We start from the raw sequence: 20,903 nt of genomic DNA on the forward strand, positions 1-20,903 counted from the left end.
GGGCTATAAAGTAGAGCTAAAGAAAAAATTGCATTGGCCTAGAAAGCCCTGATTTTTAGAAGAATGGATGATCATCTCAAACTCTTTAATTGTTAATATTGCTTTTATGGGTTTTTATCAAGGCTGCAATTGAATAGGGCTTTGGGAAACTTGGAGCAATTTCACAGGAGAGCAAAACGACAATTAAGGCTTAGAAGAAGCTTCATTCACACGGTATGGGAAAGGGGCATTAAAGGAATGGAGACTGGTCAGTCTGAAGAAGAGAATGCTGAAACTTGGTTATGAAAAATATGTGTACAGAGTGGGTGGTATACACATGTTTCAATCTCCTTCGAGGTTAGAACAAGGGCACAACAACAGAGCAGACTTCAAATGAATCACGTGGGCTTTATAAAAGTTACGTGGAAAGCTCCTGTCACCAAGGAGTGTTTGTCCAACTGGAGTCATTTCCGGTGTCCTGGATAGGACAGATTGAAAGGGTTTCTTTAGAAGGGTCTCAAAGACCCTTCTAGCCAATATGATTAATGCTCTTGATGTTAATGAAATGAACAATGTTGAACAGAGAAAGATTGTCTATTTTGGGGCCCTGGGTGCTCTTGTGTCTGTGAACCTAAGGGTCAAGTGGTTGGATAAATAATGGTGTCCTTTGTCAAACATTAATCCCTCAGCTGTGAGGATCTCTGTCCCCCTGGCAAGCATGGTCCACAGTGTGAGCAGAGATGCCCCTGCCAAAATGGAGGAGTGTGTCATCACGTCACCGGAGAATGCTCTTGCCCTCCTGGCTGGCTGGTAAGCTCCCCCTCCCCCCTCCCAAAGTTACCTGTTTCAAGATACACAAGCGAAAACGCATGTGAAGGACTTTAGCACAGAAGAAAGTTACATTGGTGATTAAAGGTTTCAAAATTGGAACTACTCAATCATTTCAAAGCTGGAATCTTTTAGTCCAGAGAAGGTAGAAGGTGATTCAATCCTGAACTTGAAGTGCACTAAAGGCCCTTATGGGAAAAGATAGTAGACCATCTGTCCTGATTTTCCTTCCCCTCAGGATATAAAAGGGATGTACCTGTCTTACACATGATGGTCAGAGCTGCTAAAAACTGGGTGCATTTAAATAATCATTTTCATAATTACATTCTGTGAATCACCATTTTTCTTTGAGAGCATTATTCTTGCCAGAATAAGTGTTATATGAAAAAGTTACCAGGTCGTATAAATCTGGAGACAGTTTGAGGTTAAACCAAGTTTCCCAAGTGTTGCTAAACTTCTCAGAGCCTTTAATATGATAATCCAAGAGGAAGCTCTACTTCCCAAACTTTGACCATGATATTCTTTTTTTTTATGTAGCATCACTCAGACTTAGTGTTATGCAGAAGGCACAATGCCACAGCTGGTTTACTGACTAGATTTCTCTCAGGAAATAATTTTCATTCTTATTTCTCTAATTTAGTTTGTGCATGTATGCTTGAAGGCAGAAATGTGAATGACCAATGTCTGTTTTCTTCATTAACAAACAAATAGTAAAAGAGCAGTTTACCTCATGATCCCTCTCTATGTTCATGGGCTGTAGGGAAGCCGCTCTGACAGGGTCACAGTGGCTTCTTAATTGCCGAACCCACTTCATTCCATTCTTCTATTTTCATTTGCTTCATTTCTCCAAAGATTTTAACACTGTCGCTCATCCACCACCCTTTCTTAATCTCTTTCTTTCCCCTCCACTTACCTGTCTTACTAAAGATCTCTTTTCCTAATCCTCCCTCTTCTACATTCTACTCTATTGTAGTGTTTCCTAGATTTCAGCCTTTTTCTTCTTCTCTTTCCTCACTATAAATCTCTGGAAATCTCATCCAGAGCCCTGGCTTTAACAGTCGTCTGCTGATTTCCCCAAATCTGGACTTGACCTCACCTGAGCCCAGACATGTATTTGTCACTATCCTTTTAGACACCCCAACCTAGATTACCTATAGACATGAAGCCACCATCTGTCTGAGTCGCATCCAGGCTGGAGCCTGTGTAGCCAATGGGATAGAACTGGTCTGGCATTGCCCTTGGAGGCTAGGCATGGAGCAAGGCAGAACTGGAGTCCACTTCCCAGTGAGAATCATGGAAAGTAAGGGGAAGTTCAAGATGTTCAGACCACTGGGACAAGTGGAAAACAAATGTGAGAGTTGGAAACAGTAAGAAGGCAAGACAAGGTCTGATTCTGGAGGCAGAGCCTGGAGAAATTCTGTGAAGCAACAAAGTCAGACCGAGTGCCTTTTATTGAGTGCCTGATGATGAGGTGCACAAGGGAGCTATTGAAGGGGCACCGAGCTGGTTCAAGCTGGTCCATCCAACTTGTCATACAACCAAGCCTTCTTAAGGCAACAGCTCTTCTGTCTTTTTAAATCTTAGTTAAAATCAGCACTTCTCTCTTAGTGGTCCAAGGTAGAAATGCTGAATTATCTCTGACTCCTCCTCTTCTTTCATTTCTTATATTCAACCTTTTGTCAACATTGGTCATTGCTTAGCCCTTGGCAAAGGAAGGGATTTGCTGGGGTAGCAGAGTGTCCAGAGAGGAGCTGTAGGCTTTCTACTCCTAGAACTTTTGCGTAGACATTGAATGTAGAGTTGCCTCATCTTGAGATTGAAGCTTTCTTTTTCTTGGGATCATGATTGTGAGGTAGTGGTAACCACAGGCTTGGACTGTGAGACCTAGTAGGTGGGCAGATGGCCGTCTCCATCAGCCCAGTGGAGCCTTTCTTATACTTTGGGCCCTCTGCCTTGATGGGAGTTTCTTAGTGAATGCTTCAGGTCATTCTTCTGTGTAAAGCTAAGCTAAACTTCTACTTCTCTTTACAATATTTTATTTGTGCTATCATCCTACATGCTTTTCAAAGATGAATATATATTCCTGTTATGCACACACACATATATATTTCAACTAGTAGAAATAATGTCCCACTTAAAGCTGTTTGCTCACATTAATCCACAGTCATAAACATTTCAACAGCATCTCTGAAGCTTATGTGGGACCTTTACAAAATTTGAGTAGTTAGAGTAAGCTCCTGAGAGAGTAGAATTTTCACCAGAACCCCTGTTTATCACTGTTTGACCCTTAGCATATTATTCCTTCAGTCATGTTAATATGTTGTGCTCCACTGGAGGGATTAGAGTTATTTTTACATCTGTCTCCCTCACCACATTGTCAGCTAACTAAGGGTTATGACCTTATCTTTGATTCTCAGAGTGTAAGCACTATACTTGACACATAAATGATTCTCAGTTAAGCGTTGATTCGAATCATCTCTCAAAGGCTTTTTGGTTCCAAGAGTCTGTGGAAGAACTTTCCCTGTTTGTAGATAGATAGAAACCACCAGAAGAGACTTAATTAGCACACCAACTGCCTTTGTGGGTAGCCAGGAGTTAGAGGAAATGTATTTTCTTATGCTATCCAGAATAAACATTTACAAAACCATCTGGTGTTTGCAAGCCTCCAATTTCAGGATGCCCACAGCCTGCCTTTTTTTAGAGAGAAAGACAACAAAGCTACAGCTGCCAACAGTTAAAACATTTTAAAAATCTCTGTTATTTGGGATATGTTGTTTGCTTTAACAATAACTCTAATAAATAGATGAAAGGCTACAAGCCCAAGTCATGTAGCCAAGTGAAGTAGAAAATAGTAATTTCCTAGGTTTATTGGTACAGTATCTTATTCTTTCCCATATAGCATTAGAATAAATATGACAGTACCTGACAAGATAGACAGCTTCTAGGGTGAGGAGACATGTCCAAGTTACTCTCTTGATTTTTCTCTCCAGGAAATAAGCTTTCCTATTGACCTCAGCCCAGCAATGTCTGTCGAACCTGCTGAAAATAAAAGTGTTTTTCTTCTGAAATAACATGTCTAGGTTCATTCCTATAGAAGTAACATTTCTAAGGCAACATTTTTGTTAATTCAGGTACACAAAATTTCTATTTTATGTTATTCATATTATAAAAAAACAAAGCCAACGATAATGTGCATTTTCTCCAGAACATATGGTAAAGCATTTGGATATTCCATTTGCACCAGATGTTGCTGTTTATGTAATGGATGCTCAATAAGTATGGTTGACTTATTGTACATGTAAGACACAAGGAAGATCACTTAGGCGGGTTTATAAATTCCTTAAGTTATCCTAATAATCTGATGTAACTCTATCTTAAGCTTTAGTTTTTTTAACATGGGTGTTTTTTAAGATCACTATTCTGCCATCTTTGAATCTATTTTGAGATTTAGGCTTACTAAGTAAATAAGTCAATTTCAAATTTCTAACATTTTTAAGATGATGAACAGAGGTTTTGTGTCTAAAATCTCCTTCATTTAATTTTCTTGCAGTCCCATTTCTATGCTGCTTCTTCTCTTTATTTTTCTTCTCTTTTCTCCCTTCTCCTCTGGCCTTTCCCTGGCAGGAGGCCCATCTAATTTTCCAAATCTCTTTGAATGCAGGGCACAGTGTGTGGCCAGCCTTGCCCTGAGGGTCGCTTTGGAAAGAACTGTTCACAAGAATGTCAGTGCCATAATGGAGGGACGTGTGATGCCACCACAGGCCAATGTCACTGCAGTCGAGGATACACAGGAGAACGGTAAGGGACAGTCTTGTATTTCTCCGTTTGTAATGGTATGAAAGGAAAGCTTGAAGAGTTTAGGGAACACCTCTGCTACCATGCGTCTGTTACTATTCTATCATATTCCAGAAGCATCTATCTATAAGGTATCAGCATGTTTGACAGATTTTTTTCCCAACTCTGCATAGAAACTGAGTCATAGACATAGATAGTGATGGTGAATTCAAGATGAACAGAAAGCATTAATAATATTAATAATAATTAATAATAATAATATATCAGCCATTCAGAACCCACGATGAATATGTCATTCTAAATAGTTGAGTGTTTAGGACAGCCACTTGAAGCACCAAACTTCTTACCTTTTAAACTTTTTGATAGATTTATTTTTAAATGGCACGTGTACTTAGATATCTTTAAAAAGTATGTTGGGCATAATATTATCTTCTTATGATTCAGTATTCTGTTAAGAATATCAGTCATTTTATTGTGTGGTAGCGATAGAGTAAGATCTGATGGGGCTTATAGGGCTCTTGGTCCCACATGAAATCAGAACAAATGACTGTGCTCACGTGATTCTTACATTCACTGTTGGTCATTTTTTGTATTAGATGGTAAAGTGTTAACCCCTGAGAGTTTTGCTCACCTTAAATCTTTTAATTTGCTCTCTAATCTGTTATATTCTGGAAGACTAGATAACCAAGTTCATTGGATGTGAGTGTAAAATTTGACAAAAGAGACTGGAGAGGCAAAAGAGTATAATGGCTAAAAACAAAGATTTTGGAACCTGTGTCTTTAAAAACAGCCTCATCTGTAATGTTCAGAAAATTCTACTTTTCTCCAGGATTGTTATAAGGATTAAATAAGTATATCGAAGCATTTAGAACAGTGCTAAAACTTATAAATGTTAGCTATTATTATAGTTGGGTGATTTCTATGAGCTATGTGAATCCTAGTGTTTATCAATTTGAGTAATGTTTAGGAACTGTATAAATTAGCTATCATTATGTTTTGGTGATATCTGAACTAAGAATTCCTTCAACCTTTTTCCCTCTTTTTTTTCTTTCTAAAATTCTGGTCTAATTTTATGACTTTTATAAGTTAACTCTAGTGTTATTTTTAGCCAACGCTAAAGTTATTTCATCATCTGCAAATAAAGATGTTAATCTCTTTTTTCAATATTTATAATAATTATTTAATTTTCTCGAATTAGTGCATTAATTAAAACTTTTAAATCAATGTTGACAAAAGAGGTAAAAGTAGGAAATCCTGCGTTGTTCATATTTTTATGGGAAATGGCTGCAGTATAGCTGCATGTTTATTATTGTTTCTTAGTAAACTATCTTTTCATGCTTGAGTGGTTTTATCGATACCTATTTTTTATTAGGAACTTTTGTTAGTAATATCTGTTTAATTTCATTGAAAGCTTTTACATCTTTTGTTGTTAATATAATTATTTTTCCTTTAATTTTTTGATATTATAAATTATTGACACCTTTAGTGCATGGTTTTTATAATACGTAATTAGGCTACTCAGAAAGCGTTCGTGATCTATGTCCTGGTTTATGGTTGTATTTTGGGTGTATGTGATTGTTAGATGAGTTCTGGATCCATGTGGCATTATTAATGTCTTGTTATAGAAAGATGAGTCAGGAAAGGAGAGGCACAGGACTACATAGAATCCTAAATCATTGCGTAATATTTTAGGGCACTAAAAATTTAAATATAATTGTTATTTGCCCTCTAGGGATTTAAGTCTCGAATTTGAGACAACACAAAAACAATAAACATATAAGGCACAAGCTTCTGCTTATTTTATTTGGAGAGCAGGGAAAAAGAATAACAGCTCATCTTCAGGTGAATTTTAGATTTGAGGCAAGGAAGGAAAGAGCCAGAGAAAGATAGATAAAATGAAGAGGGAACTTGCTTCTTGGGTTGTTCTTGTAACTATTGTTTTTCTGATGAGCTGATGGCTGCTCTCTGTTTTCAATTAGGCTGTGCCCATCTGGTTTCTAGAGTTCACACGGACATACACATTCAATGACAATAGCACATTTATTGCTATGAAAGGAAAAAAATGCGTGGTTATGGGGCAATTTGTGGCTGGAAGTGTGGAGAAAGGCACAGGGTCTCAATGTGCCATTTCCCCTTTTGAAAAGTCAGAGTAACTCGATCACTGAGGTTAGGCTAGAGGGCTGCTATGCTGCCTGGAGGAGAAGGTACCACCGCTGGCGTTTCCAGCAAAGCATTCCCAGGATGTGGGAACAGCTCTCCCAGACAGCGGACAAACAGAAAACACAAAACAGGCACCTTGTAGGCAGGCAGAGCCGCTCATGGGATACACAAATAATAGGCTTTGGGGTTTGTGAAAAGGTTGAGAGGACATTGTGATAAGGGAAATGTAAAGTGGCACAGACAAGCAAGAGAAAAGAGAGGATAGTTTCCGGATCTTCACGAAAACTCTTCTGCAAGGGTTAAAAATGTATTTTAAATGCTAATGGGTTGTCATGGAATCACTCAGGCCTTTCCTGGCCTAGCTGGAGTCCATGTACATAACTGATGCTCCATAAGTGTTAGCTGGATGGACAGATCTGTAGATCAGTCAATTAGACGACTCCATCAAGGTGAAACCCAAGATTCTCCTGCCATGCTTGTGTCTGCACTACTCTCAAAGTGAAGAGTAATGTGGGTGAGAGGAGGCAAAGTCAGAAATAATAGACAGGAATTGCAGGGATGCAGCGTTGGTCTTCAGTGGGGGAACTCTTTCCTGTATCTAGGACTGAGGAAAAGTTGGCTCTTGCCCAGTGCTTTTTATATTTTCTCCAGCGCAGCAGTTCCAGATGTCTGAAAGGCAGGGGGCTGATCCACTGCTTCCAAATTTAATGAGGAAAGTGATTCGTTCACACTAAATCATCGTTTGGTCCAATTATTCCAGTAACTCTAGGAAGGGACATGTTTATAAGGACAAGGGAGAAAGAGAAGCTGCCACTCCTTATATGCTAACTCTTCTCCTTTTCCATAAGTTCGTAATAAGATGTAATATAATAATTGAAATGGCATTAAAGCAAACTTGTGACCCTCACTGGTTTGCAGATGGGTGTCATGTTTTATTAGTTTATCTTTACTTAATTCTTATCCATTTCCCCCAATTCCAGGGCATTGTCTAAAATCTAAAAAATATATAGAAACTCCAAATTTCCATATTTCTACCATAGCCAATATTTATTGCTATATCTTTATCTGCCTCTCTGTCATCTCTCCTAAGAAAATGTATTTCCTCTTTTACTGGTTCCTAAGATAGCATTTCTTGTTCCACTTGGGACCACAAAAACAACACTTAAGGTCATAAAATTCCCTGGGAAATGATGCTTCTTTTTGTTAGAAGACCCATAAAGGAAGAGAAGATTGCTTGACAAAGACTTTTAACTCAGTCAATTGGAAAAGATGAAGCTACTTCATGATCGTGTTTATTTTCAAGATGAAAAATGACTACTTCTAGAAAGATACCCTACCATTTTGGTTTGGTAGATGGAAATAGACACAACTATTATTAACAAGATTCTCTTACAAGTACAATATTGACAAAAAAGAAGCAGGAATGTGAACCAAGGTTTACATCCTGGCACTTGAGTGAGTAAAATGCAAATGGCTTTTTGCCATTTATAACACAAACTAGTAGTATATTTAATTATGTATTAGAAAGATAAATAGGGTCAGGACCAGCTATTATAAATATTGTTTTCCCAGAGAAAAGGAAGCCTCTGCCAAGACATGGTAAAATACACATACTGGTTGCCGGTCATTTGGTAGCTGACACTTTTCCAGGTTTCTAGCTATGGCCGATTCATCCATTTTAAGAACTGTGCTATTTACTAAGTTAAGTCATGCAGTCCAATGCTTAGCATTTGGGTTTGTTTTCAAATCCATGTTAAAGGGAGAAAGCAATATTATTTCATCTTGTCCTTTTTTTTTTTTGATACCGACTTGCAACAGGTTGCAAAGTTGTCTTGCTAGCATTTGGCAGAGTCACAATGAGACCAAATTATTGTACCTCAGCATTTCTTTCTCTAAAGTTTACATCTTTAAGGAATAAACTAAGAGACTTGGATTGTTAAAGCATCTAACAAGCTAAAAATAGAGTACCTTTTAAAAATACTCTGGTCTAAAAATAGGTAGACTTATGTGTAACATTAAAGCACACAACTGATTTTTATGCTAAATGTTAGTGCAATTACTCCAGAACTTAGTTTGTTGAGCAGTTGATTTGAAGACTTTGCCTATTAAACACATAAAGATGTCTAGAATCTGTGAAATCCAACTGGCAAGAGGCTCCTTTCCTTGTCTCTCTCACATTAAATATATGCTAGAGTCAGAGTTAACCAGAAAAGTATCAAAGAATTCTCAAGATTTATCCTCTACACTTAAATAGAATTCCTACCCAGGCCTCTTATTGTTATTAATCACACCCTATCATTAAAAATATACAGATGTGTGTGGGAAAAGTTGACTTTTCAGCTCCTTTGCTATTGCTTTTAAGCAGGCTTGAATTTGTTTTGCACTTGCTACTTACATTATATCCGTCTGAAAAGTGCAGCGCTGACCTACATTTTACACTCTGGGTCTGGCATGACTTGAGAGCCATGTAGGAAGTGGTGGCTAAGATTCACAAAGTGTTACCCTACTACTGTCGAGTGCTCAGCTACGTGAGATCCCAGCTCCCTCTCCCTTCGCAGGTAGTGCTCCTGTTGCAGAAAGCTCCATCAAGTCACCTTGCCTGGCCCAAAAGATACTAGGCTGGCCGAGAACTAGTCCTGCTTTCTATGGAGCAATGATAATTTTCTGTTCTCTAACATTATTCCTTCTAACAATTCAGCTTCCCACCTGACCCAGCTTACCCTGAGCATGCCCTCCTCTGGGACTGAGCTCTAATGTCCTTTTTAAAAAGACAATAAAGTAAATTTTTGATGTCTGATATTTCTTCCTTTTCATTTGGCAGCTCTTCTTCCCAACAGAGGACAAAATCCCGCTTAACAAAACTTTTGCATTAGGAAACCCCAAGCCTTCCTACGACCTACCAGCTCCTGCTGCTCCCCAGACTCAGAACTGAGGGCCTGATTGCAATAGCTCAGACTTTCCCTAATCTAAAGAGGACTTTGTTTACTAGTTATATAACTTTCTAAATGAGGAGCAATGATTACCATTCAGCTTTGAAAAAAGCAGACATGTGGCTGAGATTAAAAATTAATGTCCACATGAAAGCCAACAGAATTAGAATTAGTTTCAAATTTGCTACCAAGTTTTCTCTTTGGAATGGGGAAAACATTTTTGATTTCCTAATTCTGAGATGGGACTAACATTTGGATAATTTCTTTTCTCCCTCTCCTGATATCTACTAAAATGCTATATACACCTTTGGCAAGCACTATGTACAAAACGTGCTTTATTTCCCAAGCTTTTAATTTCGTTTTTGTTATTTCTTTGAACAGGTCGTATCGCTGTTACTATTATCTATAAAGCCAGAGTAATTCATCTCAATATTTCTCACACCTGTAAAGGTACAATCACTAAATAAACAATGAATCCTCAAAGTAGTTTTGATTTATACATAACAATGCCTATCTGAATTGACTGTTTTCACATTAGTTAGAACCATTAGTTAGATGGTTTTAACTAATCTATGTTACCCTTCCACCTGCTTGATAGGTGCCAGGATGAGTGTCCCGTTGGTACGTACGGAGTTCGTTGTGCTGAGACCTGCCAGTGTGTCAATGGAGGGAAGTGTTATCACGTGAGTGGCTCGTGCCTCTGCGAAGCAGGCTTTTCTGGTGACCGCTGTGAGGCGCGCCTGTGTCCAGAAGGACTCTACGGCATTAAATGTGACAAGCGGTGCCCCTGCCACCTGGAAAACACGCATAGGTGAGGCTCGGTTGCCCCTGAAAGGAAGTGTTCACTATTTGGAAAGAGAGATTGGCAGAGAGATTCCCATCCTAAGACCGTTCCGGCCTCTGGGGCATCCCGGGCAGGAACCACTAAGTAAATGAAAGACTTTTGTACTTGGGGGCGGGGGTGGGGGGTGGGGATGGAGCAAGTCAGAAGTGCTAAAATTGTTAGATAGTTGTGGGTGGATATTAAATTCTATTCCCTGTTAATGGCCACTAGCAAAGATTAAATTTATTGATGTTACTAAAATTTTTTTCCTAAGAGAGGGGTTCTGTGACATTCCCTTAGAAGCAAAGATGCAGTGAGAGAAATGGGTTAAGCCCAGTTTAGTATGTAAAAATATCACAAAAATGATTCTCACGGCATCTTTTACTTGACAGAACATCTGTGTAGAGAGGAAGCGTACTGGTGGAAGTTTTGTGAAAGTGCTTCACATATGGCTGTCACATGTGAAATATGTTTTCAGAATTGATTACTCTGACATAAAACTCGCAGGGGTCTTTTAGCTCAAAAATCTTTCGAAGAATTTAGGAATAGGAAACTATGATCCCACCCACCCTACTGTACCATGTCTAGCCCTGAAAATATCTTTCCACCCTGCTACTTCCTCTTCCTTCCCCAAGGACCAGATATATATCACTCGGAATTCTGGGCCTCCTTGGCAGACTGCTGGAAAAGTTAAATTTGACAAAAATGTACTGCATTATATAGCAGTTCAGACATTACAAGAATTACTTTGATTTGCATTCAGCACAGCTGTTACTTCATTTATGCTTCTAAAAGATAATGTGTAGATACATCAGGTCTCAAATACACCAAAGTTAAAAGTAAGCAGAAGCCTGTGGTTGGTCTCTTCTTTAAACTATTATTAGGAACAAAAATATGGACTCTGCACTCTGTGTGTGTGTGTGTGTGTGTGTGTATGTAGAGAGAGAGAGAGAGAGAGAAACATTACATTCAGTGGGACATATCAAAGAAGTGCATTCTTAATGTATCTCAAGCAATTTTGTAAGCTACCTTAGTCAACTTTTTTTTTTTTAAGTTGGAAAATGCTGCCATGCTAAACAAACATTTAGGCAGTAAAAATGAATGTTCTCTAAGGATTTTTTGTTTGTTTGTTTGTTTGTTTGTTTTTAACCTCTCCAGTGTTTAAGGAGCTGGCAGGAATAGGGACAAGTCATAAGTTTGGCTACTTTTCCTGCAGTAAGACTTGTCCTAGCAAAAGATAAGCCTCATGGAGTGATAGTTAAAACTTTTTTATACGAGTATGCCATTTCACTGTGTGTGGACACAGCCTGAAATCAAAAAGATTACTAAACATATACAAAGGAGCTCTGCTATGAGAAGAGCTGGAGAAGTAGAGAAAATGTTGGTTTTACCGAAATTGGGTACCATGTTAGTAGTGGCAGGTACAAGTGGATAGTTATTTGATTGACATCGATCAAATAATTTTAACATAGGTCATATGTACCTAAGCAGGTATGCTTAAACAGAGAAGTATAGTCATCCCTCAGTATCTTTGGAGGACTGGTTCCAGGACCATCCATGGACACTAAATCCACAGATGCTCAAGTTTCTCATATGAAATATAAGCATAGTATTTGCATATAACCTATGTTCGCATATAGGCTACAGCAGGGTATGCCTGTACTTCATTTCATTTGCATGGATTTATGTAGTGCTCCTCATGTGATAAATTCAAGTTTTGCTTTTTAGAACTTTCTGGAATTTTTTTTTTCCCCAAATATTTTTGATCTGTATTTGGTTGAATCCGTGGATGTGAAACCCATGGTTGTGGAGAGCTGACTGTACACGAAATTATTTGACAATCGTGTAGGTCAAAAGAACACTAAAATCTGTCTAATAACGTATAACAAGTAATCAGAAGATTAAAAAACAAATAGCCAATCAAGTGGTTTCCTAAATAATGAAAGCTACTTTTAAAAATTAGCTTTTACAAAGTTCTATTAAAACCAATTGAATGTTGATTATATGACTCTGTCTTGTTGAATTCACAGTTGGAACCATCCATCTAATTCTTATATCTTGAACTTCTATGTAAAATTTCTAGAAACACAAGCTTCTCTGAACCAAAAGGCATAGAAGCTTTATATTAATTGAAAGTCTAGCTTGTTCATTTTACTATTTGATCAAACAAGAACTTGCTATTACATAATTCATGATTTATATTTATCCTAAAAGCTTTTGTTCTAATTAAAGAGATAAATAAGGCCATGCAAACTACTAGTTTACTTTGTCTTTAGGTAAATTTTGAGTTCTGTGGATGTACACCTTGACATATATTGCAGCCATAGATTTGGGTAGAGGTTTGTATCAGTTAGCTTTTGCTGCGTAAGAAATAAAAAGAAAAAGAAGCTACCCTAAATTTAGTGATGTAAAATAATTTACTAGCCGATGATTTTTTGCTTAACTATTTGGGCTGGGTTCAGCTTGGTGATTCTTCTGCTCATCTCCCTATGTTCACCTGGCAGATCAACTAGAGTCTGATTGGGCCTGGAATTCCTCACTCACATGTCTACTAGTATTTGGCTGGGTGATAGAGGTGACTGAGCCATAAGTCCCCAGCATCTAACAGGTTAGCTCTGGACTTCTTTATATGGTGACTGGCTTCCAAAAGCAGCAAGAGACAGGGCAAGCTCCAACCTGCACATACTTTGCAAGTGTTTGGTTATGTCACATTTACTAATATTCCTTTAGACAAAGCAGGTCACACAACCAAGTCCAGATTCAATATACTCCACCACATGATAGGAGAAGTTATGAAGAATTCGTAGCCATTCTTATTTTTCAATCTTTCACAGAGTTGAAATGGATTTAAGTATATTTACGGGTGATATCAGTTTTTAAATGACTGCACTATCATAGAGACTAAAGACATTCATTGTGATCTGGACTTTTCAACTGAAAACTAACTTCTATGGTGGAAATGATTTTGATCATTTGATAGTCAAATTTGATAAAAAGCAAATGATAAAAAATAATTTTATTTGAAAATAAAATTTGAGATTTATTAAGATTCCACATGAGATATACATATTAGCTCTTGTTAATGAGGATATTTAAGAGCTTTGGGCAATCAGGATGCGCCTATTTGCAAATTCCACTTAATTGTCATTACATTTGACCGTTAATAACATCTAAGGAAATGAATAAAAGGAATCTCAATAATTCATTCTATTTTAACCAGTATTGTATTGGACAGACTCTTGTAATATTTAATTCTTAAACTGAAAATTTACTAGAAGATTTATATCTAGTTATATATTTGTATAAAATGATATGTATTCCTATATGTATATAATCCCATTTTCATATACACAAAGCAACCCATTCTTTAGAAAGAAACCAGATAAGAGTATATCATCCTTCAGCCTCTTATATGCTGCTCTAACATCAACACGTAAATCTCATTACCAATTAAACTGCCTGCATGAGAACACATCAAATGGCTCTAAAGTGCTCTGGCTTCGTACACCTAATTACAAATTGCAGAATACTAATTTTGGTGTCAATCAATCTGAGAACCAGTGTGCTGCACTAATGCTCACTGCGGGGCATTGAATATCAATTTCTCTGTCTGACTCTAGCATAGTTCAATTCTCAGCCCCCGAATTGTCTATTTTATTTAAAATTTATATCTGTGCCATGAAAAATTTCTTCTTTTTAATATAAAGTAATATTTTCTACTAAAAGTGGTAAACTACTTTAACCAATCCATTACTTTAATAATTTCTTTTTGTTCTCCCAATTTTAAATTTAAATTTGTCCCTGCCTTTTGCACCATACAGGCTTTTACTGGTCCTGCCAACCTTTTCTCTATGCTATATCCTAAATATTAGCAATTCTTTTTCATATCTAGCCCTCCTAGCAAGCTGCTATCAAAGTTCCTTTTTCTTTGGTGTAAAAACACGTAAATAAATCTGAGTTCAAGTTTGAGTTAGTCACTGCCCGTGTGAGACTGAAGAAACTCCTCTTGTTAGATTTCTGTCCCCTCATTTATAAAATGGGATCATACCTAACTCTTAGAATGGTTGTGAAGATTAAATTAATAATGCACGTGGATTGCTGAGCATGGTGTTAGCACACAATCAAGTTCAGTGAATACTAGCTGCTAGTCAGTGCATTCACTTACAATATCATCATAAATGTCATATAAGTGAGTGTTCCCTGTAAATAATGGTGATTCCCTTTAAGCCACGACTTTGATATTTTAAAAACTAAATTTAGGAGAAATCTTGCCTTTGTATGCATACATACAGATTATAATTTAACATTACTGGATGGCTCAGAGGTATCAGGGGAAGCAGATTGGTGTGTGAAAGCAAGATCTCTGGAGTCAGATCCCATTGCATATCAACTGTGACATTTTCACTCATTCATTCCGCTGGTATTTACTGCGGGCCTGCCGTGCTCCAGGGACAGGTAACACACACACTTAATTCTTGCCCTCATCGGGCTCAAAGTCTAGAGGGGAGGGAGAAAACGTTAAAAGATCATACAAAGGAACAAAAGATTGCAGACTGTGATAAGCGAGATGAAGAGAAAGAGCAGGGTGCCATGAAAGCAAAAGACCGGAGAGACCTATTTGAATTGTGAGTGGTCAGGGAAAGCCTCTCCATAGAAGAGATTCTATTCAAGCTGAAACTGGAAGCTTAAGATGGAGAGAGCGAGGTAGAGTGGGGAAACAGCATTCTAGGCATATGGAATAGCCCATGTGCAGCCCTTGAATTGAAGCCCCTACACTTTTACAAGCTAAAACAAATCCATTGCAGTCAAGCACAGTAATAAACAGAAAAATGATGAAAGAAGAGGCTAGAAAGTAAGCAGTGGCCAGATGGGCTATATTTAGGGTGATCCTATATCTGGTGTCACAGGCTTGTTGTCCTAATGTACTTATTAGTAACTCCCTTTTCGCTCTTAAAAATGTCCTGGTTTAGACAATTACATAGTCACTCTAGCTATATTAAACTGTATGAATTTTATTCTAAGTGTAGTGGGAAGCCATTGAAGAGTTTTAAGGAGTATGAAACAATATGATCTACTTTTTAGGTCATGAGGCTTGAGTGGACATGGAGAAGAGTTGGACAGCTATTCAGAAGTGTAGGATGACATTGGCTTGGAGTAGGATAGTGACAGTGAGGATGAAGAGATGTAGATGGATTCGAGATATATTTCGCAGTTAGGACGGTTAGGTCCTAGTGATGAAGTGGATATGGGAGTCGAGGGAGAAGGAGTTATCAAGAATGACTCCAAGGTTTCTGGTTTAAATCACTTAAACCAGATTGGTGATTGGTGGTACCATTACTTTAGTGGGGATGATTGGGAATAGACACTGAATGAGGACTAAAGAAAGGAAAGAATGTGGGCTCAGTTTTTGACATGCTACATTTGAGATGCCATGGGGATGCCAGGAGTTTGCTCAAGGGTAAGTGATTTGCCCAAGTATAAAGAGCAGAGAAGTAAATCTGAGTAAATGTAAGTAGATTTGAGACTCGAATCCTTGTCTTGTGAATCCAAATCTTCTATATTCAAGTAACCACCTTAAATATAGAGTTGTACTTAGATATTTCTTCATGCCATGTTTCCCGAGTAATGCTTGTAAAGGGTGCCTAGGCCTTTGCTTGTGGGCACTTAGTTTCAGTAGGGGCCAAAAAATATATTTAAATAAATTTCTAAAAATGGTGGAAAACCCATCCAACTTACAGTGGTGTGGCTGAGACCTTCACTTGACAGTCTAGGATGTCAGGCCCAGAGAGGTTGTCTGCTTTCACTAGGGTTTCCCAAGTAGTGGAACAGCTGGATTTACATCCTCTATCTTCATCCCTCCCAGAAAATCATGCTTTCCCAGATTAGAAAATCTGTGAACAGTCCTCTAATGAGAGGTTCCTTAGCAAATGTCTGGTTGAGACAGTGGATTTTGTTGTTGGCCCTAGTTGAGGGAAGAGTTTTATCTCCCTCAGGGGAGGAAGCCCATCTTTAACAGTCTCCCAACTGCGAGCAGAGCTAATTTGATTGTTAAGGTTTTCCTTTGGTGAGAAGCACATGTGTTTTGAGCGCCACAAAGTGCCCTATTGTGTCAACCTCAGTAATGCGTGCATCTTAGCACAGCTGATGTGTCCATTTGCTGTGGAGCGACAGCTGGCTGCCTAGCCTGTCCGTACGACTGCTGTTTCAGGTAGAGACAGCTGCTCTGCCACCAGGTATGGAGCGCTGAGAGAAGAAGCTGAAAAGGTTGCAGCTTTTGGAATTTGGTGGACATCGCCCCGGTTAAAGATTTGGTGTTGCTTATTGGATGGAGTCCTTTAGATCTTCTCATCGAGCTGACCTTTTATTGAATCAGACCTTTCAACTTATGAAAATCAAAATGAGTTTCAGATAAAAGGACTCAGTTGTGACAGTCATTCTTTTAGAGCACAATGCTGATTTCATGCAACATTTCTGTGGTACCAGTTAGGTTTAGGCCAATTAATTAAATCGCACCAAGTCTGGGAATGAAGTTTAAATGATTGTGTGTGGAATTACCCACAAATTCAGAGATCATGGCAAAAGCAACGTTTGCCTGGGCCTTGGGTGTCATGTTCACCCGAAAGTGACTTGCTCCTTTCATCCATGCTCTCAGCTGTCACCCCATGTCTGGAGAGTGTGTCTGCAAGTCGGGCTGGTCGGGACTCTACTGTAATGAGACATGTTCTCCTGGATTCTACGGGGAAGCTTGCCAACAGATCTGCAGCTGCCAAAATGGGGCTGACTGTGACAGTGTGACTGGAAAGTGCACCTGTGCCCCAGGATTCAAAGTGAGTGCCTTGGGTTCTGGAGTAAGGATATGAAGGGTGCAATGTGGGGTATACTGATACCACGATTATATGACCTTTTCTGAAGTACGATGAATGTACTGAAATCAATTCCATCATTAAGAAAGAATAAAGCGGAAAGTAGTAATGAGCGTTATATGTAATTACCTTAGAACGATGGCTGGTAAAACTATAAACATGCCACTAATATTTAATTTTTTACTTAATATATGCCATGAAATGTGATGTATTTTAATTATTTCTTATGTAATTATTCTGTGTTTTATAGGCAACAAAGAAATGACTTTTTAAAGTAGGACATGTGTTATCATCAACAGTTTTTGTCTTAATTCTATGTAATTTGAAGGCACATAATATATCAAGTTAATATTTATTATGTATTTACAGGCAATGGTTAGTAGTACGTAAGTTTTTTTTGAGAAACTGGACCTTACAAAAATACCTGTCTGCCAGTAGAGCAGAATTTTGCCTGGTTTCTAAGATTTCTTAGCTACAAGTTAGAAATCTTACTTTAAAGGAAAACGGGTTGTTCTTGAATTATTTTCTCCCATTTTAAAGAGGAGAACATTAAACTGTGAAGAACGTTGATTATTCCAGAGCATATAATGCAGAACAAGTAGATCATAAAGTCTCTAAGCCGAGAGGATCTTTACAGGGTTTTTTAACCTATGCCACAATCCTTGATTGAGCCCCTGAATCGGCCTTGTCTTAAAGAGTCTCTTCTGTTTTTAAAAGAGGTGACCTCCAGTCACCTTTGGTAACTGACTTTTATGGTTAAAGCTCACTGTCAAATAATAAGTCGAATCGTGCTGCTGGCTGAGTGTGCTGTTCCTTTGCTTCACTCACTAATCATATTATGTATTGTAGAAGGGAGTCTAGGAAGCGTTGCAATTTAACATATAGTTCATATTTATATTTATTTATTGACGATAATTTTACAGCTACAGTTACGGTTATATATATATATATATATTTATCTGAGCAAGGACAAAAGGTTTTGTATTTGCTGCAAAGGAAAACTAATGAAGGCAGCAGGCTTTTTCAGGGTCTTATTCAATACTGTATCATAAGCATAGGGCAGCTAGCATTGCTCTTGAATCTAAATTTATATAATGGTGACATTATGGCAACTTTTAAAAATACAATGCGTTAAAATTAGAGAGGGAGTATAATTAGCATCACCAAGATATATTTTTGTTTATTTGTGTTGGCCTTTTTTCACTTGGTAGAATTGCATGCACTTTCCTGTTTGCGCCTGTCTAGGGAACTGACTGCTCTGCCCCGTGTCCTCTGGGAACTTACGGGGTAAACTGTTCCTCTCTCTGTGGCTGTAAGAATGATGCTGTCTGCTCTCCTGTGGATGGGTCTTGTACTTGCAAGGCAGGTAAGTGGATAAATGAGTCTTTTACCCAATCCTTGTCCTGTTATCTCCTAAAGTCACAAGAAAGAAACCTTGACTAGGGCTCTAGCTCCAAATGTGCCAAAATTTGACGCCCGACCTCAGCAAGACCCTCAGGCAGCGCGGGCTCTCTTGCTTTTGCGAGGCAAGGGAAGAGGCTCACAGGAGATGATCACTAAAGTCGCTGCCAGCTCCAAAAGTCTGTGAGTCTCTGCACTTTGGGGATGAGTAAGCCAAGCAGGCATGTGTCCATGCCCCCAAAATTCACTGGCTTGGAGTCGTGACAAGAAATGCAGCCAAACACCGATTTTATGTGAGGGTCAGAATGTGTCTATCCACAGTTGTTGCAGAAGCCAAGGTCCTGGATACTCATTGTTCATGGTTAACGGGGTCCTGCTTTAAAGACAGGGTTGGTTGTTCTTTCAAACACAAACCTTGTTTATCCCTACCACATAAATATGTCACTCTCCCGACTTGAACAAAATTCAGCATCCCATGATATGCATCACTGTGCATTCAAGGGGCTCCCACTCCATGCTTCTTCCCCTAATAGCCCAGTAGTGCTTCTCAGTGTTGACATCCATGTGACAGATCACATAGCATGCATAGCTATTGGGGTGCTTTTGTTCATTTCCGATGGAGACTTTACGTGGCAGAGCCAATGTGCTCAGTGCTGGGGCTTGGGACACTGCTGTGCCTGTCCAAGATGTTTGTAAATGGAAAGAGGCTTGGAAAGGCTCAGCAAAACTCCCCGCTGCCTCATTTTCTCATGTGCTTTTGTGTTCTTGTCGTGGCAGGCTGGCATGGGGTGGAGTGCTCCATCAGCTGTCCCAGTGGCACATGGGGCTTTGGCTGTAACTTAACCTGCCAGTGCCTCAACGGCGGAGCCTGCAACACCCTGGATGGGACTTGCACGTGTGCACCTGGATGGCGAGGGGAGAAGTGTGAACTTCCCTGCCAGGTATGACCAAACCAGCACCCCAACTGGGAAGGCCTGCCTGGTAGCTCATATCAGAGGGTTGGCCTATTTTTGCAGTTTTCCTGACTTAGAGTATGTGAGTGTGAACCAAACTTCAGTAACTATTAGAAGAATGAAGATGTTTGAACTCAGAGTGGCTATAGGGTTGGAAAAGGGGTAGACGTGGAAATTGGTTAGGAAGCTTTGTGAGAACCACTTCTTTTCCTTCATCTCTACCCAGGTTCCCCCACCACCCCCTCTGCTTTTTCCATTCTTATACACCCATCTCTTCCTGGCAACCAGTCAATAGCATTTGTCAAACACTGCAATGTATGCCTGTCAAATCTCCAAATATTGTGTTTCCATTATAATGGAAATCCTCCAGCCTTTGGGGTGGAAAGTGGCAGGGAATTGAAAGGGGGTGGTGATGGTGTCACAGAAATGCCCACTGAGGTGATAAAAGAAGGTTTGGAAACAGCCGCCTTTTAATGTAAATATCTCTGGAGTCACAAGAATCTCCAAAGATTTCCCTAGTCCAACGCTGACTCCATGCCCTTGACCTGCTTTGGAGATGTCTGTCATTAGAAATCCCATACTGTGTCTACCACAGGTTGATGAGGGGTGCAAATGGGAAGTGCATTTCATAGTATGTGCCGTTTCTCTTCCTGAATGAAGCATGTGGATGGTTTCTTTCCCTCTTTTCTGTTGCTCTTTCTTCCTATCGTTTTTCTCCTGAGCCATTCAGCATTCTCTCAGTGATGTGTGTTCTCTGCCTGTGAGAGATCATCTGATGGCAAGATGAACAGGGCTCCTTGAGAAGAGCCTTCCACACAGGCTCTTTTCTCCCCAGACTTCCCCTTCATTAAGTACAACCCATTTCCCACCACAGACAGGATCTGCCCTGGGCTACTCCATGCCTCACAAACCCTTAGGACAAAGTTAAGTTAGCTTTGCTGCCTCATGCACCAGTGAACAATTATCAGTGCTCTGAGATGGGCTTGAAGATCATCTTTCACTCTCATTCTGATTGTGGACAAAACAAAGCCTCTAGCACAATCTTGTCCCTTTTTGTGTATTAGATTACTAAATCAACTGATGGTTTAGTGGCTCTTATTGTAGCAAAGCTCAATCCTATGTGACCCTATCAAACACCACTGGGGCCTAAAAATGGTTTGCTTATTATATT

The 20,903-nt window shown here is 39.1% G+C and overlaps 1 protein-coding gene across 2 annotated transcripts in view; it reads left to right on the top strand.

Moving 5' to 3' along the window:
- The window catches only part of MEGF10 (multiple EGF like domains 10), a 332,427-nt gene that overhangs the window by 275,882 nt on the left and 35,642 nt on the right, over nt 1-20,903 (top strand). For both annotated transcript variants that reach the window (XM_039848592.1, XM_039848593.1), the window contains 6 exons: nt 669-789; nt 4,469-4,605; nt 10,291-10,503; nt 17,168-17,342; nt 18,624-18,744; nt 19,557-19,720. In XM_039848592.1, coding sequence (XP_039704526.1) covers nt 669-789; nt 4,469-4,605; nt 10,291-10,503; nt 17,168-17,342; nt 18,624-18,744; nt 19,557-19,720 — 931 coding nt within the window. The remainder of the gene's footprint in view (nt 1-668; nt 790-4,468; nt 4,606-10,290; nt 10,504-17,167; nt 17,343-18,623; nt 18,745-19,556; nt 19,721-20,903) is intronic.

Source organism: Pteropus medius, unplaced genomic scaffold, assembly GCF_902729225.1.
Source record: "Pteropus medius unplaced genomic scaffold, Ma_sr-lr_union100, whole genome shotgun sequence".
NCBI classification, from domain to species: domain Eukaryota; kingdom Metazoa; phylum Chordata; class Mammalia; order Chiroptera; family Pteropodidae; genus Pteropus; species Pteropus medius.